General features: G+C 42.4%; 1 protein-coding gene across 1 annotated transcript in view; it reads right to left on the reverse strand.

Annotated features, from left to right (window-relative positions):
- STT3B (STT3 oligosaccharyltransferase complex catalytic subunit B) overlaps positions 1–25,793 on the reverse strand; it is an 80,559-nt gene that overhangs the window by 13,708 nt on the left and 41,058 nt on the right. Inside the window, exons 6-9 of the mRNA XM_075921974.2 lie at positions 11,963–12,061; positions 10,673–10,819; positions 5,777–5,825; positions 1,135–1,289 (exon numbers count right to left, since the gene is read on the reverse strand). Coding sequence (XP_075778089.1) covers positions 1,135–1,289; positions 5,777–5,825; positions 10,673–10,819; positions 11,963–12,061 — 450 coding nt within the window. The remainder of the gene's footprint in view (positions 1–1,134; positions 1,290–5,776; positions 5,826–10,672; positions 10,820–11,962; positions 12,062–25,793) is intronic.

The following is a 25,793-nucleotide window of genomic DNA, read 5'->3' on the forward strand; positions in this document are numbered from 1 at the left end:
TAATCATAATGGCATTAAATTAGCCTCAGAAATAAAGATAATATCCCCTTGAAGGGATTGACAGCATATTGGTATATAATATATGTTTATAGCAGATATCTATTTACAATAATTACCAAGCACTCACCGAATAGTTTACAAAGACTGTTACTTACATCCACATATACCCTTTTAAACTCCATAACAGGTATTAAATATCTAGCTTTTCAGCTTTTGGTGACTATAAAACCCAATTCTGATATTCATTAACATCTTATGGTATCTCACAAAAAATACACTCTAAATGACAGTGTAGTAGAATGGGTTTAAATTGGATATTTTACTGAAAGAGAAAAATAAGGTTGTTCGTTAGGAATTATATAAAAAATGGTGTAAATGTAAGCCATTGGCATGTGTAATCCATGAGATTTTGCAAATTTACAGGGAGTTGTCTACATTGCAATTCCAAGCACATACCTATGACCACTAGGGTTTGCTAGCAGTATTGCAATGTAAATTCCTCCTTCTGCCCCAACAGAACAAAGTTAGCAACATTCTATATTTCTATAATAGCAAGAAAAGAAAAAAGTGTCCATGTACACTGAGTGGGGAAACTGTTACAGCAATAAACATTTAGATATTGTTGCTAGGATAATTCAACCATGTGGACTACATCATACATTTTAACAATTTATCGTTTACGTAAAATAGTCCAATAACTTCACTAGTTTAATTTGGAAATATTGATATTTACTAAGGAATTATATGATTTGTGTTTTAGCTAAAAGTGAGGCTCCTCACACTTGCAATCTGGCCCCCTTCCATGCTAGATCAAAACTGGAGCAGCATTATAATTGGTCCTGAAAGCCCCCGTTTTGGCTGGTACATATACCATATTAAGAAATTTAATATTTCAGTCCTACCTCTTGGAAATTATGTTATGGTCTGCAGTAAGTAAAACTGTTATAAAGTGTGTTCAACACTACTTGGTGATAGCAAGCTTTATAGCTGGGTCTTTAACCTTCACAGTTGTTGAAGCCTTTTTCTACTACAAAATGCATAATCAACTTTATTATGGTACGCAAAGCACACCAAACAAAACAGAGCTTGAACAAAGACAAGATTCTAGAAAATAATTTTTGAATATTTTCTTACCAAAGACTCTTTCATCATTGATGTTTTTGATGCAGAACCACAGCCCTGCTGGGAAAGTACACACGAGAATATGCAGATCAAAAAAGAAGGAAACCCATGTTGTAGGCTGATGCTCAGACACAGAGGCAATGATCGGGATATGAATTTTCGCATACCTTGTTTAAAAAAAATTCAATTCAAATTATTTTGAAATGATGAAGTTGCCAAAATTCCATAAATCAGAGTTTTTAAAGCAAATTTAAAGATTTAACCATTTTTAAATTAAAATTTTATTCAGCAGAAATTTTAGGTCCCTTTTCAACATATAATATGGTCCTATGGAGAGAGAGACAATATCAAGGAGTAGTTCTGTGGTATTAAAATGTTTTGTTCGGTCCCCTGGCTAACTGCTAAATTCAATTCAATAGATTCATTTTTAATTTTGGAAATTCTTTAATACATCTGATTAACTGATTTACTTGCAACATGTCCCTCAAATTCTTGATGATGAGTTCAATGAACTCTCCTCCTTCCCATTTTCTCCGTGTCTTAAGTTATGTTAGCTACCAAGATCATGCAGTTGCTGGGGCCCCCATATCCATTTGGGCACTGAACCTCTGGCCTCATCTACACTTAGAAATTACATATATTAAATACTCCATACAGATTAGGTCAAAATGTATGAACTGTTTCATTCTAGGGTGAAACATTACCAGATGACATGATATCTGTCTACAAAGACAAGTCATGTTTAATACTGTGTTAATGTGTTCTGTGTGATTTTCTAATGTGTGCTACCCCATGATTTGATCATGCTAATTGAAGCCATATTGAATACATACAGCCATCATGAATTAGTAAATTAAAACACCAATAGTTAAGGCTTAATTGGGACAAAGAGGGCTTTTGGAGGCAAAGTCAAATACTAGCTGCAAGCTTGTCATTTCTGCTAATCAGAATGAGAGGAGGAGAGAAGAGTCAACAAATTATGAGACAAAGAAAATAAGTGGACAGAAAGTTTGACATAGAAGCTTCTTAGAAATGTGTTATTGATAGGTAGTTGATTGACTTTAGCAGAAATGATGACCCAGCAGAAGTCACTATAAGCTAGGGTGGGGAACCTATGGCTTGTGGATAGTATCTGGCCCCCGGCTTACTTGGATCTACAGGCAGTCCCCGGGTTACGTACAAGATAGGGACTGTAGGTTGTTCTTAAGTTGAATCTGTATGTAAGTCGGAACTGGCGTCCAGATTCAGACACTCCTGAAACTGACCGCCAGTTCTGACTTACATACAGAATCAACTTAAGAACCCCAGGCGTCCCCAAGTCAGCTGCTGCTGAAACTGATCAGCAGCTGATTCCAGGAAGCCCGGGGCAGAGCAACTCTGCCTGGGGCTTCCTGGCTGGTCAGTTTCAGCAGAAGCTGACTTGGGGACGCCTGGGGCAGAGCAGCTGGGGTGCTGCTGGGTTGCTCCAGTAGCGCCGCTCCTTGGTGCTACTGGACCAACCCAGCAGCACCCCATCTGCTCTGCCCCAGGCGTCCTGATTCAGCCGCTGCTGAAACTGACCAGCAGCGGCTGAATCAGGACCTGGGGCAGAGCAGCTGGGGTGCTGCCGAGTTGGTCCAGTAGTGCCCAGAGCGGGCGCTGCAGGACCAATCGGCAGCGCCCCAGCTGCTCTGCCCCAGAGTCCAAAACAAAAGCCTGGTCTGCTGGGGGGGGAGCACACTAGCTGCGCCCCCCCCCCCCCAGCAGACCAGGGACACGGGGAGCAGAGCCGCAGCGGGGTGCCGTGCCTCTGAGGCTTTGCCAGAGCAAAGCCTCAGAGGCGCGGGGAACCGCCACGGCTGCCGCTTCAGTCTGGGTGCCTGTGGTCTGCTGGGGACGGTCCCCAGCAGACCACAGGCTCCCGGACTGAAGCCGCAGCCGCGGGGGGGGTCCCGCGCCTCTGAGGCTTTGCTCTGGCAAAGCCTCAGAAGCCCGGGAACCCGCCCGGTGCCCCTGGTCTGCTGGAGACGGTCTCCAGCAGACCAGGGGCACCGGAGCAGCTTATGAACGGGGCTCTCGCCCCGACCTCCGGGGCGAGAAAGCCCCGTTCGTAAGTGCGGATCCGACGTAAGTCGGATCCGCGTAAGTCGGGGACTGCCTGTATCTAATGGCAAGGCTTTGGATTCTGGCCCACAGTGGGGTGAACTGGTCCTTGTACTCCAGCCCCTCTGCAAGTCTCCAAGACTCAGTGCCCTTCTCCTGGGCTGGAGCATAAGTGCCAGTATGCCCCACTGCTAGGGGAAACATTAAGCATTGTGCCTCCCTGATCCCCCTCCCCCTAGCTGGGGAAAGCCCAGAGATTTTTGGGAGCAAGATCAGTGAGGGTTTTTTTTGGGGGGGGGGGGGGTGAGGAGGGGAGGAAGGAGTATGCTTCAGGTTAGTAAGTTTTGGGGTTTTTTGCTTCTAATTTGTGGGTGATTTTTCTGGGGCCCCGATTGAAAAATATGTTTCCCACCCCCCCTACTATAAGATATTTGTTTTCTAAAAATTAGTTATAAAAATACTAGATAATACTGTACTTAACTTCAGAGAACTGTGCTAATCCTGAGACATTTTCTGGATACCATTCTCCCCGACAGGAAAGCAACCAGCCATCAGTGACCTGCTGCTAATTATGTAATCCCATCTCAGTTTGTGGGTAATTTGGGATGTCCCCTAATTGTACTGCTTAAATCTAAACCCGCCCCTATAGTTTTAGCTAAGCCCATGGTATCCAACATGCTAGCCCAGTGTTTCTTAAACTGTGTTCCACAGCACACCCTTGTGCCGTGGAGAACAACAGAGTTCAAAATGGCCACACTTAAAGGGGCAGGTGATTTTTTTTTCTCAATAACTTTTCCCCACCTTTTTTCTTCCCTCCCTCCCTCCTTGGTGTTCCTCATAAAAAAATAATAACTGTTTGGTGTTTCTCCGTCTTAAAGTTTAAGAAACACTGCGCTAGTCACATGTGGCTATTTGGCCAATTGAGCATAGCTAGCTCTCTATAGCAGTAGCCACTCTAGCGGCTACTGCTTCAGAACTGGTTGACACCACAGAGCTAAGCACACGGTTATTTATATCAGTCAGAAGTGCTGTGTTCCCTCCGATTTATTTCTGACACTGCTTGGAGTGAAACAGTTCAGTTACTACTGCTTTATGTTCTGAAAGCCCTGGGTAATTTGTTTATAAAGTATTTTTTCATAAGTTTTACTCATATTTGCCACTGTTTTAAAGGACTGCAATTATTCCATATAACATTTTCAAGGATTTTTTTTTCAAAAATAATTTAAAATACTCACATGTGCACAAACAGAATTATTCACACAGACAGACATTTGCATAAACAAAAACAGACGTGTGTGAGATAACGGTCACTAAGATTTACATTTTGGGCAAAGTGTGCTAAATCTGTACATACTGCATAGATGTAACTTATAAGATCCTCTTTTTTTAAAAAAAAATCCTCAAACATTAATGGACTATTTTTAATATCACCATCTGTTACAAGTAACTGTCATAAACTTCAGTTGGGATTGATTCCCCCCAAAGAGTTCCACAGAAGTAATCCTGATAGCTACCATATGTTACCATCCACATATCTACTAAGGATGTTAGTGTAGTTGTTTACACAATTAACCGATAGGCATGGGCTCATCGGTTAATCCTAATAGCTACACACACCTCCCTAACCTTGCAGCCTCTGATACAGATGCAGCAGCGTGTACGGTGTGTGTGGGAGTTGGGAGACTGTGCACATGGGAAGCCGACTTTCGAGCTGGCTCTCTGCACATACCAGCTCCCCAGAGCCACAAGATTTACATTTTGGGCAAAGTGTGCTAAATCTGTACATACTGCATAGATGTAACTTATAAGATCCTCTTTTTTTAAAAAAAAATCCTCAAACATTAATGGACTATTTTTAATATCACCATCTGTTACAAGTAACTGTCATAAACTTCAGTTGGGATTGATTCCCCCCAAAGAGTTCCACAGAAGTAATCCTGATAGCTACCATATGTTACCATCCACATATCTACTAAGGATGTTAGTGTAGTTGTTTACACAATTAACCGATAGGCATGGGCTCATCGGTTAATCCTAATAGCTACACACACCTCCCTAACCTTGCAGCCTCTGATACAGATGCAGCAGCGTGTACGGTGTGTGTGGGAGTTGGGAGACTGTGCACATGGGAAGCCGACTTTCGAGCTGGCTCTCTGCACATACCAGCTCCCCAGAGCCACATCCCTCACTATCAGAGGCAGTAGGGGACGGGGCAGCAAGTGGGAGCTGGTGCTTGCGGGGAGCCAGTTTAAAAGCCAGCTCCCTGTGAGCATAAACTCCCGCCACTCCACCCACTCCCGTGTGTAAACATGTAAGCACTAAAAAATTCAGCAGTTCCACATTTACAAAAAAAAAATCTCTATTTAACATCCTATTCTCAACTGACAATAAGGAAAATATTCAACAAAATGTCAATTATTGGAACAATATTGGTCACAGTATCAAGACAGGTTATGTAAATGCTCTCACCGAACACTTTTGTAGAAAATGTATATATGAGCTTTTATTGATGGAGAGAGACAGAACATACACAGCAGGATAAATAATGCACAGGTCCTCAATCTCTACTTACCCAGTGTCCCACAGTGAATAAAACCTGCCACTCCATGGAGCGATGTAACCTGAAAAAGGTCACAGAAAAACTGCTCTACTTACATATTTAATTGTAATGATGTGGCTATTTCTTCAGAAGTCTGCAAGCATATATTTTACACTGAATGTTTAAAAAGTTTCACATTTAAAAATGTTCATGAAAATCCATAAAAATCTATAGAATTACTTCAGCGTGAAATAGACTTGCTATGCTATACGGTCTATATGGATAACTATCAATGCTCCTAAGGAGCTAGGAATTTTCAGCCTTACAGAAATTACACTATACTGTACAACAGGGGTGGGCAATAATTTTTGCCGGGGAGGGGGGCACTCCAAGATTTTGGAAAGTGGTCAAGGGCCGCACTCTTCCAGGATATTAATTGAGGAATTCCGGGGTCTGGGATGAAAGTTGGGTGCAGAAGGGAAGATGGGGTAAGGGATTGGGGTGCAAGAGGAAGAATGAGGTCTGGGAGGGAGTATGGGTAAAGGAAACAGTTGTGACCTAGGGCAGGGGACTGGGATGCAGGATTATGGGATGTGATTTAGGGTAGGAGGGAATTGTGATCTGGGCAGTGAACTGGGTGCCAGATTTGGGAGGAGGTCTGGGTGCAGGAGGGGGCAGAGTGTTTGGGTATGTGAAGGGGGGGCAGAGGGTTGGGGAAGGGAGGGGCTGGGGTGCCAGAGGCAGGCTTTGGCTAGGAGGTGCTTACCAGTAGAAACCTAATGCAGACCATCTGCTGCAGGCTGCTTACTGCTCCAAGTGGCTCTGCTGTGGGCATGAGGGGAAGAGAGAGGGGGACAAGGAGGAAGGGAGCAGGCTTCCTACACTGCCCCTGCTCCCAGCCAAAAATTATCAGCTCCTATTGGTCAGAAACTGAGACTGGCCAATGGGAGCTAAGAAATTTTGCTGGGGGTGTGGAGGACAGCATGAGAAGTCTCCCTCCCCAGCTGTACAAAATGGAGAACAGCTGGCTTTTTAAAGTCTGAGCTGTTCTCTGCCTAAGGGTTCTGGTGAGGCGGCTGTAGGCTAGATCTGGTGGCTTAGTGGGCCGAATCCGGCCCGCTGGCAGCCTCTTGCCCACCCCTGCTGTACAAGTTCACAGTCATCATCATGTACACAGCTCAACAAGTCATCAAGAAACAGAACAGTGGTTAAGGTACATTTTCAAAAAAAAAAAAAAAAATCAAAAGAGTCAGTCTATAGCCTTTGGAGAAGGAAAATCAAAATAAGAACAGAATAGATTACCTAAATACTTTCCTTTTTCAGTATCTGATGCAAGATCCTAAGTCATCAAAATTTCATTTGATTTCTATGCCAACATAACAGAATCTACATGCAACAGTGAAGGCAAAAGCTACTTGGGCACCTTTCTGAACATGGCTCTCTACCCAAAAAGAAAGCAATGATAAACAGTCAACCTCTAAGTGGAAAGAATTTTAAAAGATTTTATATTTTCTTTCCTCTGTCATATTTCATTTAATGAAAACACCACAGATAAGTATTAAACTGAAGTATGAAAAATGTCATTTTTAATCTATATGGTTGTATGCATGGAGAAGGAAAAAAGTTCCATCAAGTCTACACTTCAACTAAACATTAGACCATACAATTTTAATCTCTTATTCTAGAACAGGAAGCGATGAGGGCAAGTTTGTGTACATGAATTTATTCTCCCCTAACCACATCTTCTGTTTAATAGATACATGATTGCCCTATCTTTCCAATATTTGTGTTTTACCTTCTACTAATAGATATATGATGATCTATTTTTACTACCACTACTACAACAACACTGACATATATTGTAACTTCCTATTGATACCCCCTTTTCTCTCTGCAATTTAGAGATAAGATTTAGAAACAAATCTTCAAATACGAATACTCTTGAATATTTTGAAAATAATAATGTAGGCTCTGCAGATCATTCCCATCTCTTCTACTTTCTACTATTAAGAACAGCCATACCCGTCCATTGAGCCCAAAATTCTGTCTTCCAAAAGTGGACAATGCCAGGTGCCCCAGAGGGAATGAACAGAACAGGTAATTCATCAAATGATCCATCCCTTTGCCCATTCCCAGTTTCAGACAGAGACTAGGGACACCATTCCTATCCATCCTAACAGTCATTGATGGACCCATTTTCTTCCAGATCTTCTCTGAACCCTGTTAAAGACCTGGCCTTCACAACATGGCACTGTCTCTTTCAGAAAGGGGAACTACACAAAAATGAGGCAGTTCAACAGAAATTGAAATTAAATGTAGTGTTGGGCTGCTGTGGGTCCCTCCCGTGACACAGGGATATTACACTGAATTATATTATGGTCACTATTTCCAAGTGGTCCAGCTATTGTCAACACCTCTTGGACCAGATCCTGCACTCCACTTAGGACTAAATCAAGAATTGCCTCTCCTCTTGTGGGTTCCAGAATCAGATGTTCCAAGCAATAGTCATTCAGTGTGTCAAGAAACTTTCTCTCTGCATCCTGTGCCAATGTGATATGTAGCCAGGCAATATGGAGATAGTTGAAATCCCCCATTATTATTGAGGTTTTTAATTTTTATAGCCTCTCTAATCTCCCTTAGCATTTCACTGTCACCATCACCATCATAGTCAGATGGTTAGTAATATATCCCTACTGCTATATTAATATTATTAGAGCATTGTATTACTACCCATAAAGATTCTATGGAACAGTTTGGTTCATTTAAGATTTTTACTTTATTTGATGCTATGCTTTATTTCATATATAGTGCCACTCCCCAACCAACACCACCTGTTCTGTCCTTCAGATATGTTTTGTACCCTGGTATTATTGTGTCCCTCACTGATTATCCTCATTCCAAGATTCTGTGATGCCTATTTTATAATATCCTCATTTAATACACAGCACTGAAGTTCATCCATCATATTATTTAGACTTCTAGTATTTGTATATAAGCACTTTAAAAACTTGCCACTATTTAGCTGTCTGCTATTACAGTACATGATCTGATTGAATGGGACTCATTGGACTGTTTCTCATCAGATCCTACCCATACTGTATCATCTTCCATCCTCTCCGCTTTTCTAGGAAATGTAATAAGTGCCACGATCCATTTCCATTTTGGTTTAGGTGGAGTCCATCCTTTCTGTATAGGCTCCCTCTTACCCCAAAGTTTCCCCAGTCCCTAATACATCTAAGTCCCTCCTCCCTACATTGTTTTATTGGGGTATTGTTTTAAAATCAGGAGGGTTTGGTTTTAGTTTAAACAACCTTAAAGAGTGTTTAGTGTATCTAGCCTCCTTCAAACTCCTCCCTCACTCTCTTGTCAAACTGTTAGCTACTCTTGTTTGCCCTACAATTTTTTTTTAATTTTAAAACATCAGAGGTCAAATTTTGTCATTGTATATCAACCTGAAAATTCACTGACGTAGGTGGGAGCAGCTTACAAGTATCTGAAGTCAAATCACAATCCAGCAAGTTGTAGAAACATCTGATAACTATAGTAATATAGCTATAGCAATATAGCTATATATATTTGTTAACTTTAATTCAACAGCAAAATAAAAAAATGCTTACACAACTTTAAACACTAAAGTCAATAGCATTTTTAAACTATATTCTAAACTCATACAGAAGTTTAAGAGAAGTCTGCATGACCATATTTTGAAGATCTGTACAACAGCTTGTGAGCCACATTGCTTGTGGGTGGAGCTTATTTTGTAGACAGGGCTTAGAAGAGAACCATTACCATTCCCTTCTGACTTCTAGATATTATCAAAGTGTATCCTGATTTTTCACAATTTGAACTGTATAGTACATGATATCTCTTCCACTCCCTCCCCCCAATCCTATTTTATCTGTTCCTTTTCATTAACTAAGATTATGCACAACAATTTACAAAAGGCAAGGGGCAATTCACTGTAGAAAACTACTGGTTTCTAGATTTTGACTTCTTACATATATCTGAACTTCTATCTTCAGTGCACTATGAAGTACAAAACACGTAGGCTTCACAGAACATAGGCGCTTGCCTCATTACATGCCATCTTTGAGGCATGTGATAGAAATGACAAGGTAAGTACTTTTCAAAAACAAAGAGACATGTCTAGACTGTATGCTTAACAGATTTCCACTGACCAATTAATTTCATTATACTGATATTCTCTTTAGGCTTTAGTTATCTATTTTAGGTTCAAATATGACTGAGGTCAGAAGTGAATTTGATGGTCTTGTCCTAGCTTACATCAGACATTTGGTCACATCACAAAATATCCTGTCCAGGAGGCCCAAACATGGAACAAAAGTCTCACAGGATAGGCCTAAAAGTGCAGTGGACGGACTCAATTAACTAGCTCACATAGGCTGTCTACACATTGGCATGATTTTGCGCAAAAGCAGCCACTTTTGCGCAAAAACATGCTGCCTGTGTACACTGGCGGGGAGTTCTTGCGCAAGAACACTGACATTCTAATGTGTAAAATCAGTGCTTCCTGCGCAAGAGCTATGATGTTCCCGCTCAGGAAAAAGCCCTCTTGCGCAACTGTTCTTGTGCAAGAGGCCAGTGTAAACAGGCAACATGAATTTCTTGCGCAAGAAACCCGATGGCTAAAATGGCCATTGGAACTTTCTTGAGCAAGAGAGCGTCTACACTGGCACGAATATTTTTGCACAAAAGAACATGCCAGTGTAGACGCTCTCTTGCGCAAATACTTTAACGCAAAAACTCTTGCGTTAAAAGTATTTGCGCAAAATTTTGCCAGTGTAGACAGCCAGTATGTTTAGTTTTTACTAAGACAAGAATTATTCCTATCCACACTAAGTTAAAAGCATTCATCATTTTTATTTTCACTTTGAAGTATGCACTCTGTTCTTATCTTAGGTCTCTTACCTGTATATGTCAAATAGATGACACTCAGGAAAACAACACCAGCAGCTAGTGACACACCCAAGAAGAACAAGGTCTGGAATTCTTGCTTTGTTAGTTTGTCTCTCAAATACTGCAAAAAGGCATAGGCTTGCAGGAGTGCAAAAACACCTGGTTAAAGAAAGAGGAAAAGTCTTGTTGAAATTCTCCAATAGAATAAGTAATAGCTGACATAGCTGTGGAATCCTTTGCCCAAGGCTATGCCTACACTAGCACTTTTACTGGTAAAACTTTTTTTGGTCATGGGTGTAACCCCCACTAAACATAACTTAGGTTTCACTGAAAAAAAGTGCTGTTGTGGACAGTGCTATGTCAGCAGGAGACTCACGCCTGTCAGTATATAGGGGCTATATAGGAGACCTTAAATTGGCACAGCTGCAGTGGTACAGCCATGGAGCTGTAAGGTCTGCACTGTAGACACAATCTATGTTGAAGTCCAGGAAATGCATTTTATGGACATTTAAGAAGTCTTCTGCAATGTCTACCCTTCTGGCCATGAGCCAATTAACACCTATGCTAATTTGATACGTTTTCCCCATGACTAATTTTCAAGTTAGATCACTTAGGTATCTTTAAAGAGTTAAAAGTGCTGCTATTGATCAAAGGAAGGTATTCCCCACTAGTGAGGAGTCAAGAGCTATTACTTTCCATAAGATCCCCAGTTTGCACTTGCACCAATGATCCACTCTGGAAAAAACAAAAAAATCTAACAGGTCTCATAAAATGAAAACCCTAGAGGGTATGCATCTTGGCACAAATGAAAGTACATTTTCATATGAGAGGAGCTGAATGAAAAATTTCAACTATGACTACTAAAAATGTAAAAATCTTTAACCGATGAGGTTTCACACTAAACTATTTCAGAAATTTTATTTCAAATGTATAATTTCAGCTGTTCAGTAGAAAAATATATTTCACCTATCAAGCACACCACTGATTTTGATACTTAAAAAAGCTGTATTATCCACTGAAAGTTCAGTGGATCTAGTAGTAAATACATGACTGTCAGACTGAGAAATGATCTCGTTCAATACTGAAAAGACTTTACAGCCTCTAGTAATGCACACAAAAAGGCATAATTTAACAATTAAAAAGGCATCTTGCCTGTTTACTAAATTGTAACATTTTCCACCCTTACCAATTTAACTATAATGCAAGGTAGCTGAACAGCAACTTTTTTAAAACTACAAATGTATGGGATTCTTTTGTGCATTAAATGTTTTGGAAATAGTAAAGGAGTTTTAGTTTTCCTACCTGCAGCAGCCATGTGCTCACTTGTTCTAATTGGCTGAAAGCCCACAAAAGGTATCTGCATGGATAATATTAAGCCCACAATGTAGAAAGTGCTATATGCTGTAGAAAAGAAAAGAGGGAGAGCATGAATTACTACATAATACATCAAAAAACAATTTTAGTGTCCTTTTTATTTTCACCTGTAATGATGCCTAACATAGCAGAACTACATAATCTCTAGATATTGAAATCTGAGCAAATTTCACAACAGTAATACACACATTAACAACGGTTCTGAAAAAAGGAACTAACTGCACCATTGTGTTCTTGCAAAGCATGATAGAGTGAATTTTTTTCCTTCAGTTTTGAGAGGTAAATGAAATCTACCATCCAACTACCCAAAATATGCTGTAATCTTCTTCTTGTCTGCCCCGCCCCGCAACAAAGTATCTATACCTACAGGGATAAGTGGCATTAGAAGCAACAGAATATAGAGAACTGAAGAAATTGTGACCATTTAGAGAGGGGACAAATGAAATATACATAAAAATCAAAGGCAAATATACTTATTTGTCTCTCTCCTAATACAAGATCAAGGAGACATTCAATTAACTTGAAAAGCAACCAAATAAAGTACACTAAACCCCTCAGACAGTGCACTATTTATAAGCTTTGAAATTCATTAAACAGCAAAGGATTAGAAGTTCAGAATTCAGTAGGATTGCGAGGGAAAGGGGGAATTAGAATTTACATGGACAAAGAACATCTAGTATAAAATTAGAACCATTTTATTTTTTTCACGGGACTTCATGCCATCATGCTTCAGAACATGAACCATCCACTGACTAAAGCAGCCGTGGCCAACCTGCAGCTCACGAGCCGCACGTGGCTCTTTCTGCCCAAAAGTCCGGCTCACGAAGCAGCTTCTGCGCCCCCCCCCCCCCCCCACCAATGGCCCCCATGTCCTTACCAAGTCAGAGCTGCAGGGTTTTAAAAATGGCACCCAAGATGGTGGCCATCTTAAAGGGGCAGCCTCCTTTTGATTTTATTTATTTATTTTGCTCGACAATTCTGTTCTGGATTGTTTTGTTTGTTTGTTTTTCTTGACAATTCTGGTGAGGCTCTTCTCTTTAGTCTAGGGGTGGTCAACCCATTTAACAAAGAGAACCAAAACAGCTGCAGAAAAAATGCGATCTGGGAAAAGCATTTCATTATGAGCTAATTATTTCATTACTGTATTCTACAAGGCTTCTTATACATTTCCCTGTAGCCTGTGGTACTGGCCAATATCAAAACATAACACTGAACTAGTTGGATTACTGGCCAAATGTGATGTGGCAATTTCTAAGGCCTTCTCCATACTCTGAAATGAAGTCGAATTTATTAAAGGTCAATTTTTTGCACCCTATTTTGTAAAATGTAAGGTGCAAATCCCCACTGTGCACAAGAATTCAATGTAGTTTGAAGCAGTGTGTCCCTAGTAGAGTGACTACTATCTACTTTGACAGTGATACACAGCGGGTAGCTATCTCACAGAACGGCAAAGACTTTTCGCACTCTTTTTTCCCCTGGCTATCCACGGAGATGCCATAGCAGGGTAAGCATAAAACCCACCGTGGAACCTGTTCAGAAGCAAAGTATTATGGCAGTCATAGTAACCATGATGCGCCTTTTGCTGGAGAATATCCAGAGAACATCCAGGGTCTGCAGAATGAGTAAGAATCTTGTGAGGTCATGAACATCGTCTTCTGCAAAACACTGAGTTGGGTGACTAGCAAATGCTGCCAGCATTTGATCCTCTTGACACAGTGGAACACCAGTTCTGGTGCTGAGAGACAAGCACAAACTGCTGGGACCACCTAGTGATGCGGCTATGGGACTATCAGCAGTGGCTGCCAAACTTTCACATGCATAAGGCCACTTTCATGGAAGTTTGTCAATTATTTCCCCCTTGCGTTGAAGTGCAAGAAATACTAGAATGAGACCCCGCTCTGACAGTTTTGAAGCAAGTGGCAATAGTTCTGTGGACGCTTGCAACACTACCTTTCAGTCAGAGCTCATTTTGGAGTGGGGAAGTCTACAGTGGGGGGGCTGTTGTAATCCAAGTTGCCAAGACCATCAATACCCTTCTCCTAAAAAGGGTAATGACTCTGGGAAATATGAAGGATGTAGTGGAGGTCACTTCTTCCCCTCACATTCTAGCCCCTTCTGGGAGAGAAGGGAATGTGGTTCTGCAAAGGATGGAGTGGGTAACTGTGCATGTGGCTGTCTTAGAAGGCTGCCATACGGGGCATCACATCTGCCATGACTGTCAAGACTCTCCTGGTTCTTCACTTTGCGTTCCCTGCAAGCTCTCTTGTCCTCAAAGTCCACTGGCATCTCCTACAGCAGCATATTCTGCCACTCACTTAATTGCTCCCTGTCCAAGTGGGGTGGATTGCATTTGCTCCTTGAACACGTCATCCCTAGTACGTTTTTGTCTTTGGATTTGTGCTAGCCAGACAGCTGGCAGAGCTGGGTCAGTGTGCACCATGCACGCTGCTGCAACCACTGTAATGAAGAGAGAAGGGCAGACTTTCCAAGAGATAAATTGCAGCACATGAAACCCCATTTGTCTGTCTTAAGACAGTAGGGATGTGTTATGTACAAGGCCACTTATGCTTTTAAGTGCACTCTGTGGCATGTACACCACGAGGATTTTAGGGAAGCAGCTGAACTTAGTATGGTAGCAGGCATGGTAAGGGACAGGCCGGAGCTCAAGCCTTTGGAGGAAAGGGGTCCAGGAGTGTCAGAAAGGCAGGACACCGGGAGTTTTACGGAAATGTGCAGGGAGGATTTTTACTCTGTCTCCAGACACATTAACAAGCTGTTCTGGGGAAATCCCCATTGTATAGGTACAGTGGCCACCACAGATCACACCCATTTGCCTTAACCCACTTGTAGTACGATAAAAAATGTGAACTTGCCAGAAGTGCCCTTCCTGCTGTCAGCGTCTGGCAGCAGGACATCCTGGGAGGAGGAGATTTTCTCCAAAATTATAAACAAGTCCTGACTATTGGGGAGATTGATTGTCCCTCATTTGCTGGCCTCTCTCCTCTTCCTCCATGCTGCTGCCCAAGGCTGCCAAAGAAATGCCTTGGGAAGAATCCATGGACTAGCTACGGAAGCTGGTTGGATCACCCTGGGATCACATGCAGCTGATCACAGAAGTGGCATTAACCCAGATCATCCAATTGCCTCCTTTATCTTCAGGAATGACTGCCTCAGCTTCTTTATTTTCATGTGGCACTGCTGGGTGTCCCTGGCATATTCTTTTCCTCCATGCCCTTGGTGATCTTGGCATAGATAACTGCATTTCTTTGCTGGTTTATAATTCTGAGAGAGCAGATTCCTCTCTCCACATAGCAAGGAGTTTCAGGTTCTCCTGCACGCTCCATGTTGGTGTTCGTTTGCAACCCACGACATTCATGGTCAGGTGTGCTGCTGCTCACCACCATGGCCACACAAGAAATACAATTTCAATTTTCCCAGGGCTTTTCTTGTTCACCTGGATAACAGCAGCATTGAAAGTTTTGGCCAGAGAGGTCACAGCATGGGCACTGTGGGACACCTCCAGGACACCAAGAACATCTACTTTCACAGTGTTGCATCTGCATTATCCTAAAGTCAACCATGCAAGGTCAAATTTAGTGTTACTCTCCGTGAAAAGCAGAAGTATCAAAATCAACCTCAACGGCTCTTAAAGTTGACAGAATGGGCTTGGTGGTGCAGAATCATTGTTTAGAAAATCGACAATGTGGCTAAATTCAACCAAAAGTCCTAGTGTAGACTAGGCCTAAGGAGGATTGGTTTTATGTTCCTGCTTTTAAGAGCCTACTGGAATGTGAAAAGATTATGGATTTTACGATCCCAGTAAATGGCATTCAATGTAGATGTCCTAAGTCTACTGTAATATGAAAAAGCAGGATCATAGAGCTTTTGTTTACAGCAGCCTAAACTTCACAGAAATAATATAAGCTATTATGTGACTGCAGAAGAATTAGCACAACAGGGCTTCAATCTTAATTGGGCTCTCCAGATGATCCATTAATACAAATACCATTGCCATCAGAAATGAAACAGATCAAAAGTATCAGAATAAAAAGTAGTGATTAAAATCCCATTCCTTCATCTGACACTGCTCCTTCTGCTCACCCTACCCCCGCCCCACCAACACAACTTTAGTATCTCAGCTTTTAAATAGATGTGGACAATAGTGTTTAGAATTAGGCTACCAAAAACGGTCTCTTGGCCAACTCAGAGTTAAGATTACATTTCAACAAAAATCTAAACGTATTAACTTTCCTTACCTTGTCAATTAAAAATAAAAAGGGGGTTTTTTTAGGAGCTTATGTTTGACACAATTCTGTACTATATATTTTTTTTAATTTCTGCTGCTGCCTGTTGTATATTTCCAATTCCAAATAAGGTCTATGGTTGATAGACCAGTGTTCATACCTCAAAATGAGAAATGACTGCCTGGGAAGGTGTTCCGTGGAAAAGGGATATTGGGATTATAGCAGATCACAAGCTAAATATGAATCAAATGTGTAACAAACAAATCCCAAACCTTATTGGATGTATTAGCAGTAATTCTTGCACTCTACTCTGTGCTGGTAAGACCTCAACTGTGCCCAGTTCAGTGGTTCTCAAACTTTTTGGCCGGTGGCGCACCTGGCTCTCTGCAAATCTTTCTGTGGCCCACCAGTTGCTAATGGAAACTTGCTGTTAAATTACATAATTATACCCGAGCCATTTTGCTAGTGCTGAAGCTAGGGCAAACAATTTAATTTAACCAGTAAGAAAGGAAATATTAACTTATTCAAAAGACTAAACACTTTAACTTTGTCATGTTAATCAAATTTCATTTTAATAAAGTCAAATATTAATTTATGTCCAACAGGTTCCCATGTTTTCTTTATTTAAGGCAGGAGTGGGGTGCCTTTTTTGGGTCAGGGGCCACTGACCCACAGAAAAATCAGTTGGGGTCCACACAAGCGAGAAGCAAAAACACACCAACAAACCTCCAACCCTCACTGATGTTGCCCCAAACTGAGACACCTCACTCCTCTGGTGGTCCTCTAAGCCAACTGGGGGAAGGGGAGGTACAGGGAGTACAGATTCAAGGCTTTCCATAGGCCAGATTTACTCTTCTGGGGTTCCAGGGTTAGTAGATTTTCCTGTACCTCCCTCCTATGTTCTAGGGTTGGGATAAAAATGGGGGGGGGGGGGAGGTTTCAGTGTGCAGGAAAGGACTGCCAGTGAGAGTAACAGAGGTGAAAAGTCTGGGCAGGAGGCAAGGTGCAAAAGGGAGGGAGCGTGCAATGTCTGAATGGGAGGTAGAGTACAGGAGCAAGCTGGGAGTAGGATATCTGACCAGGGGAAAGAGCAAAGGAAAGTGCAATTTGTGGCCAGGAGGGAGGGTGCAGAAGCGGGCTGGGGAAAGGATGCAGGAGAAGGCTAGGGGTGCTGGGTCTCAGTGGGGAGGAGGAGTGTGTGAAGGGGCTGGAGGTATGGGGCTCTGGGCATGAGGGCGTGGGGCACTTACATTTGCCTTCATGTACCAGGCAGGTCCCAGGAATGGACTCCCACTGCTCCCATTGGCTGGATTCTGGCCAATGGGAGCAGTGGGGAAATCTCCAGGCAGCATGTCCATATGCTGCTGTTCCCTCATCTAGGGGAGAGGGGAGCACTCCTTTCCCGTGAGCCAGATTGCACTGAGCGCCTCAGGGCTCGCTCTCTCTCCCCTCCACCAGTGGGAAGGCATCACCAGCGCTCCAACCTTGTGGGAGGTGGGGGGGAAAAGGACACGGCTGGAACACCAGCACAGGCTCCCTACTGCAAGGGGAAGGAGGGGTGCTGAGCTTGAGCCACGGACCACCTAGAAGGCGGATGCAGACCACCACAGTTTGAAAACCACTAGTCCAGTTCCTGATGCCACATTTCAAGAAGTGTGGACAAATTGGAAAAAGTCCAGAAGAGAGCAAGAAAAGTCATTACAGGTTTAGAAAATATGGCATATAAAGACAGACCTGAAAAAAAGGGTTGTTTAGTCCGGAGAAGTGACAGAGAGGACATAAAAGTTCTCAAGTATATGAAAGGTTGTTATAAAAAGGAGTAAATAATTGTTCTTGTTAACCTCTGAAGATAGGACAAGAAACTGCATCACAGGTAGTTTAGGCTGGACATTAAGAAAAATTTTCCAGTGTTAAGCACTGGAGCAAATTGCTTGGGAGGCTGTGGAATCTCCATCACTAGACATTTTTTAAGAACAGGTTAAACACCTGTCAAGAATGGTCTAGTAATTGTGTAGTCCTGCCTTGAGTGCAGGGGGACTGAACTAGATGACATCTCAAAGCCCTTTGCAGTCTTACACTTCTATAAATCTGTGTGAATATCCATAGATAGAGAACAAATATTTCCCATTAAATTAATTCCTCTCCTTCTCAAAATTATTGAACATATTTCAGTTTTAAGGTGTCCATAACTAAGCACAGCAAAGTACAGTTTTACTGAAGTCTTATGAAAATGGACATATGACTTATTTCATTGGCTTCTCGTAGTAATATCTTTGGATATGCAGCATAAATTTGCAGAGATTAGAAGCTCACAGCCAATTTGTTAATTGTGTTAAAATTTCTACAGATTGAACCTGTCTAATCCGGCACACTCTGATCCGCAACATTCATGTTCTGGCATGATTTTAGTTAGCCAGATGGCCCCATAAAGTTTGTTCCCTTCTACTTACACCAGGGCAGCTAAAGGCCCCATATTGTATGTCTTCAGTAATTTCCAATTTCACAATAGCGTGTCCAGGAATTTTTCTGCAGCAATCAGATTACTAGAGATTTGTTTATTTTTTCTCATCCTTAGCTGAAGTATTCTGCAACTATCATCTTCATTATAAGCTTGTACCTCACTGGCTTGGTAAATCCTGGATACATGCCATTGCTCTATCTTCTTCCTTTTCTATCTCATATAAGACTGCACCTATAGCATCAACCTTCCATTTGTGAGACTTCACATCAAGTTTCAGTTATATTCATTTAACAGTTCGTCATCAGTATCACTTTTAGCTCAACTTGCTTCTCCCATCCTCAAGTATACAGATGTTTAAATATATTCTCTCTTTCTGGGACATTTCCACCATTTATCATCAAAATTGGAAGTACCTGACACTAGTCAGTGAAAGCTCTCTTTTCCTAGTTGAAACAAAAGACAGAACTATGCAGCACTTTAAAGACTAACAAGATGGTTTATTAGGTGATGAGCTTTCGAGGGCCAGACCCACTTCCTCAGATTAAATTGTGGAAGAAAATTGGCATGACCATATATACCAAAGGGATACAATCAAAAAAGTGAACACATATAAAAGGACACTTTTTTTGATTGTATCCCAGTTCTGAACCCTGGAAGTTGGCATCTTAAGGAAAATGGTAAACTAGCCATCTAGCTGTTCAGAGAATAGTCCATAAAGCATTGCTCTCCACTACTGGACACTAATGTTACTTTGCATCAAGGGATGTCCAATACAATTTGCTGCTACAGTCCAGGCTTCAATTCTCTAGTCATTCCTGAAGTAATCAAACACTGCTTGTATCATCTGACCCAGGATAGCTTACAGTAAGTTGAAGCTTCCATGCAATTTTCAAGATAGACTTTAACCTTCTCATCATTTCTTCCTCTGGCGACTTAGGGGGCAGCACTCTGGCTATCACGTCTACAAATACTCTGCACCACATTCTTCACTACGGTCCCAATCCTGTAATGAGTTCCTCAAGGACTGATCCCTAAGTCCACAAAAAGTTCGAATGAGTTAAATGAGGTTCCAGCTATACAAAGCTCAACAGGATCAGGTTCTATATTTAGTACCGGTACTTCTGTAGCTCCTAGGAGCCTCCATCAATAAGGACCCCATTGTATAAATGCACTGGACAGAAAAGTAGCTAAATAACTAGACGCAACAATCAAGATGACTTGCAATGTTTTTGTTTCTAGTGGCTTCCTTTTAGCATCAGGACGCCCTCCCCCCCCACCTTAGCTCCCACAGCGCCTATTGTAAATTAGGGTTCAAATTACGATGCCCACCGCCTTGCGACGCTTCCTCAGGAACCAATCGCATCGCAAGGGGCCGCCTGTATGCTTTTCAGCCCTTCGCCTGGCTACTATCTCCTATGTCAAGGGAATATAATTTTGTTCTACAATACTTAATTTTCAAGGAACGGTTATAAATCATTCCTAACACCATGAAAATGTGGCAACACTGCCATCCTGTGGAATCAGAGAAACTGGCGTTCATCAGTGCATTTCACATTTGTGTGTTGAACTACCTTAATAAACCTGCTCCTATACTATTGTTATATTTTCTATGTAATTATTTATTCTTTTATTCACCTCCCCACAACTCCCCGCAAAAAGTTTGGGACAGGCAGAAAATGACCACCACAGTCAGAGTCTCCCCTTCCCTGGTGTGCATGTGAATTCTTGAAACAGAAAAAGAAAACCTGATGCACTGTGTATCATGAACTATTTTGATACTCTAGGTCACACTATTAAAATTCCTCCAAATCCCTTCATGTTTTGAGGATCCTATACTCAATTTTTAATCCCAACTGTATTCCATGTTTGAGGTTCCATAATGGACGTACCACACACTCCTGTTTAATGTTGGATGTGACAGTTAACTTGAATAAAATATCCCCTCTCTGAAACAGATACCAGGGACGTAAAATTCTGATCAATTTACTAATCGAATAGTCAACACAATTTGCATTAACTATTTGATTAGTTGATAGGGGCGCCTCTGCCTTTGAAGTGCAGCAAAGGCTCCAGGGCTTTGCTACACTTCAAAGGCAAAAGTGCTGTGGGAAGCACAGGACCAGCAGGTGACTCACGAGTCCCCAGATGACTTTGGGCTGAATGTGGCATTTCAAAGCAGCAGACCCTAGGCTCCATGCAGCCACTTTGAAGCGCACCCTCCCCCCTCCACCTTGCTGCCTTTTTCTGATAAAGGCAGCAAGGGGGGGTGGGGGAAGTGACTAGTCATTCACATCTCTAATAGATAAAGGGTTCTCCATATGGCTACCAGTTCCTTTCTGTCTAGGAGAGAAAAAAACAGCAAGGCTTCTTATTCAATTATGTGACTTCATTAGAAATTTACACCAAAGTTTAAGAAGAACATTTTTTCAAAGCCCTGAAGTTCATAGATCTTAAGGTCAAAAGGGACCATATTTTCAACCTGTAGTCTAACATGCTAACTCATAATGTCCTACTAGTGTGTATGTTCTTTGTAAAAACAAGGAATCATATAATCTAATCCAATGGATTTTAAAAATAAATTAGATCACCACAGAAAAAAAAGTCTATTTACTGAGAATAAAACACTTTCACAAAACAAGCTTTGGTCCAGTTTTAGTTGCTCAGCACTGCATTACATTGTGAGAGAATAACCTCCTGGTGACTAAACCAGTGCTGATTTCTGCAACCAAATCTATGCAATTTCATACAATTATTCACTTTCATTAAAGAGCATTCTAGACCTGTACATATTAACAACTCAGTCCTAAGGCAAAAAAGAACTTACAAACTAAGGTCAAAACACTGATAGGTTTAAGACTATCTTTGTTTTTAAAAATATGCTGCTCTTCAAATTATAAAGTGCTAGTATGGAAACCAAGAAATAGGTAGTTTTAAAGAAATTTCCCCTGTATTTAAGCCTTGAATAACTGTGTTTGGGTTTATTAAATAAAGTTGCAAAAAAGCATTCAGAAGGTGAATACAGAATCGCGTCGTGAAAAAAATCACAAGTTAACTGAGGTAGCAAAATTACAGACCCTCACAGTTGCTCCCATCCCCCACTCTGAGTCCCCCCCTGTATCCTAAATCCCTCATTCACACCCCCAGTCCAGAACCTGTACCCCCTACCGCATCCCAATCCTGAAGCCTAATCCCGCCCTCAAACTTATGTCCCCAAACCCTTATCCTCAGGCTCACCCCAGAGATCTCACACAATCCTGTACTCCCAACCTCCTCATTCAGAATCCTGTGGCCGAACTCCCCATCCTGGAGCCCCCTCCTGCAGTTGAAATCCCTCAATCCCAGTCCCACTCCAGAGCTCACACAAACTACTTACCTCAGTCCAGAGGTCCCCCTGCACCCAGAGCCCCCATTTAGAGACCTCATCCAAAAAGCCCTTGGCCCCATCCCCACAATGCATTGTCTCTGTACAGAATGACTTATGTAATGTAATATATCACCTCCATATTGGTGCACAAAGAAAATCTTTCTGCACATAGACCAACCAGAAGGAACACTGCCCCACCCCCAGCACCTGCAGCCAGCTAAGAAGTTGCTGTCTTCCTCCAAGCCTCTGAAGCTACTGGCCTGCCCAAGCTATATCTCCTTCCCTATCCTATGGGGTCAGCTGAGGAGCTGGCAATAACCTTGCTTGTCTCAGCCCAGCTCCCTTTATCCTGGAAAAAGACTCACATGCCTTCAGACAGAGCCAGGCTGCGAACTACAGCCACCACATGCTGGGAAACCAGCTGAACAAGCTTCTGGCCAAACAGTTAGTACGTGGCTTCACACCCTAATTGGCCAGATGAGGAGAGCCAATTGGCTGAAGCAGTTGAAAACAGCTGACTAGGTTGCCCATGCAGTTAACTGGATGTCAACAGCTGATTTCCCCCAGGTGGATCCCCCTCATCCAGCAGTTGCTAAACTGAGCAAGGTGGAGGGAAGGGACCTTGTTCCTTGCCATTTGCATTGGACGGGTCCCATGTGGTCGGGTCTTGCAATTCAGTATTGGACACAGCACTGAGGCCCAGTCCCTGCTCCAAGGGAGATAGTAGAGGACTAAGTTCCATCCAAGCTGTGTGGCTGCACAGCTACCTAAGAACCCCCGTGCTGAGACTCAGAGCTGCCACACAGAGTGCCATATCTACCCGCTGGCCCCAGCACAGAAATGTCACAGCTGGAGGAGTGACACCCCTTCCCTGGCCATGGTAGGTCAGTGCTGGGGCTGGTGGGGGAAAAGAACATCTCCCCTGGCCGCAGTGCCCAACCCAGACCCGCCCCAGGGTCTCCTACCTGGCCCCCACTCAATCTAGTCCAGACCTATTCTGCTTGGGGGACACCCGCTCCTTCCCTGGCTGTGCTCACGGGAGCGTCAGCATCCATGGATAGGCACCTCTCACCTGGGCTCAAACTGCTGCAGTGAAAGCTGGGGGTAGTCCTCTCCCCCAGAGTAGCTTGCACCCTGAACCCTTCATCTCCAGCCAAAGCCTGCACCTCCAACCAAAGCCTTCATCCCAGACCCTTGCCACACACTGTCCATGTGCAGTATGACTTGTTGTACAATATGGAGGTTGTGTAACACAGAAGTTCTGCATATGGACATAAAAGATTTGAGGGAATGCTGGAAGGAGTGGGGAGAGAGGACTCTTGACTCTGATACAACGGTGTATTACCTCCTGGACTATGGACTTCTCCTTGGTGCTGTGGTGGTCCTTGCATCTGGTACAGCAAGTGGCAACTTCTGAATGGCAGGGAATAGCAGTACTGACAGATACAGCAACTGCTTCAAATGTCCCCAGTGTGGAGGATAATGCCAGGGCTGTCAAACTCCCGTGGCTCTCTTGGTGAAGAGTCCAAAGATGCCAGACTCAATGGGGCCCTTCCCAAGGCAAGAGTCAACAGTATTGTATACACCACTGGTGTGTCTGTGTGGCCCAGTCTGGGCCACATCTGTCAGCATCTCTCTGCCCCTCAGACCTTGAAGTCGAGACACTCCTCCGGTCAGTTTTCCTCTCCTCTCAGCACCGTCAATGTAAAGCCATTGCCAAGTGTACTGTGCCAAAGTCGCCTTCCTTGGCACCAGAGATTAGTGATGGTGCTGGTAGTCCCAGGCCTTCCTCGGCACCAGAGAAGTGGAATGGCACTACATCACCCTTAGAAACACGAGTGCACTTCTGATGCCAAAATCCTTGGTGCCAAGTCAATGTGAGTTGGCTCCAAAGGTGGACGAAGTGCTGCCTCCATAAGGAGGAACCTGTGTCTAGTGTCACCATCCATAGTTGTGGGCCTAAAGCCCTTGCAAATCCTTCAACACTTCTGATCACATGTCTTCCCCCAGACACTTGAGGAAGCTGAAGTATGTGTCACTAACTGGCACTAGCTTATGGCACAATGCACCAGCTTGAACATAGGGACTGACGAACAGCTAACCCCACTAAGCAAGGTTCACAACCAACCAACCAAAACTCTAGAAAAAAAGAACTATTTACAAATACAGTCCACTGAGAAATACTTGCAGGAAAATGCAAAAGTGAGCAGCAGTTTGTGACAGTCATAGGCAGTAAACAAACGATGGGGCAGGAAGGCCATATATACCTGCACTATGAGGGTGCAAAGCCAGGATGCACCAGAGCTGATAGAACAAATATCACTGAGGAAAAAGCTTTTCCTGGCATTGGTCAAAGAACCATCTTTTTATCAGTATGCAAACAGTGGCGGGGGGGGGGGGGGGGGAGAGAGAAGAGAATCATTACACGTTTTCCATATTTGATCACGGTACTGCCAAAAAACCTAACAAAGGCTTTACTTACAGGCATATTAATTTAATTACAAATACAGCATTTAGAACATAGTAGTCCAGGCGGTTTCCTCATATTATTCTATAGGTTTTGGTTTTTTTTTTAAAAACCATTACTGCAATGCCACAAAATGCATGTCAATCCATAAAATGAATTTTACATGCACCATGATAATTGTGAGTTAAAAAGTAATGTTTGCATTCCAATGAATATTCAAATTGCAAGATATAGTCAACCCCCCCAATCTTCAGGGCTCGACAAATTATGTAATCTACTCGCCCATTGGCGAGCTCTACCAATCTTCATGTGCATTCCATTAGGTTACTTTGGGCCTCTAAGCACCTCAGAATTTCAGAGGTTTTCTCCTTTTCCCTCGCCCTCTCCCCAAGCCAATGGAGATCCTGGGATAGCAAAGGAGATGTAGTAAGTCACATCAGTACTGGGCAAATTAGTTGAAACTATAGTAAAGAATAAAATTGTTAGACACACAGATGAACATAATTTGTTGGGGAAAAGTCAACATGATTTCTGTAAATGGAAACCATGCTTTACTAATCTACTAGAGTTCTCTAAGGGGGTCAACATGTGGACAAGAGGGATCCAGTAGATATAGTATACTTAGATTTCCAAAAAGCCTTTGACAAGGTCCCTCACCAAAAGCTAAAGTAAGTTGTCATGGGATAAGAGGGAAAGTCCTTTCATGGGTTGATAACTGGTTAAAGGACGGGAAACAAAAGATAGGAATAAATGGTAAATTTTCAGAATGGAGAGGTAACTAGTGGTGTCCCCCAAGGGTCCGTCCTGAGACCAATCCTATTCAACCTATTTATAAATGATTTGGAGAAAGGAGCAAATATTGAGGTGGCAAAATTTGCAGATGATACTAACCTGCTCAAGATAGTTAAGAACAGAGCAGACCGTGAAGAGCTTCAAAAAGATCTCAACAAATTAAGTTGCTGGGCAACAAAACAGCAAATGAAATGTAATGTTGATAAATGTAAAGTAATGCACATTGGAAAAAATAATCCCAACTACACATGCAAAATGGAGACTAATTTAGTTATAACAACTCAAGAGAGATCTTGGAGTCATTGTGGATAGTTCTCTGAAGACATCCACTTAATGTGTAGCAGCAGTCAAAAAAGCAAATAGAATGTTAAGAATCATTAAAAAAGGGATAGAGAATAAGATACTGAGTATCTTATTGCCTCTATATAAAT

Source organism: Pelodiscus sinensis, chromosome 2 (genome assembly GCF_052426305.1).
Source record: "Pelodiscus sinensis isolate ZL-2025 chromosome 2, ASM5242630v1, whole genome shotgun sequence".
NCBI classification, from domain to species: domain Eukaryota; kingdom Metazoa; phylum Chordata; order Testudines; family Trionychidae; genus Pelodiscus; species Pelodiscus sinensis.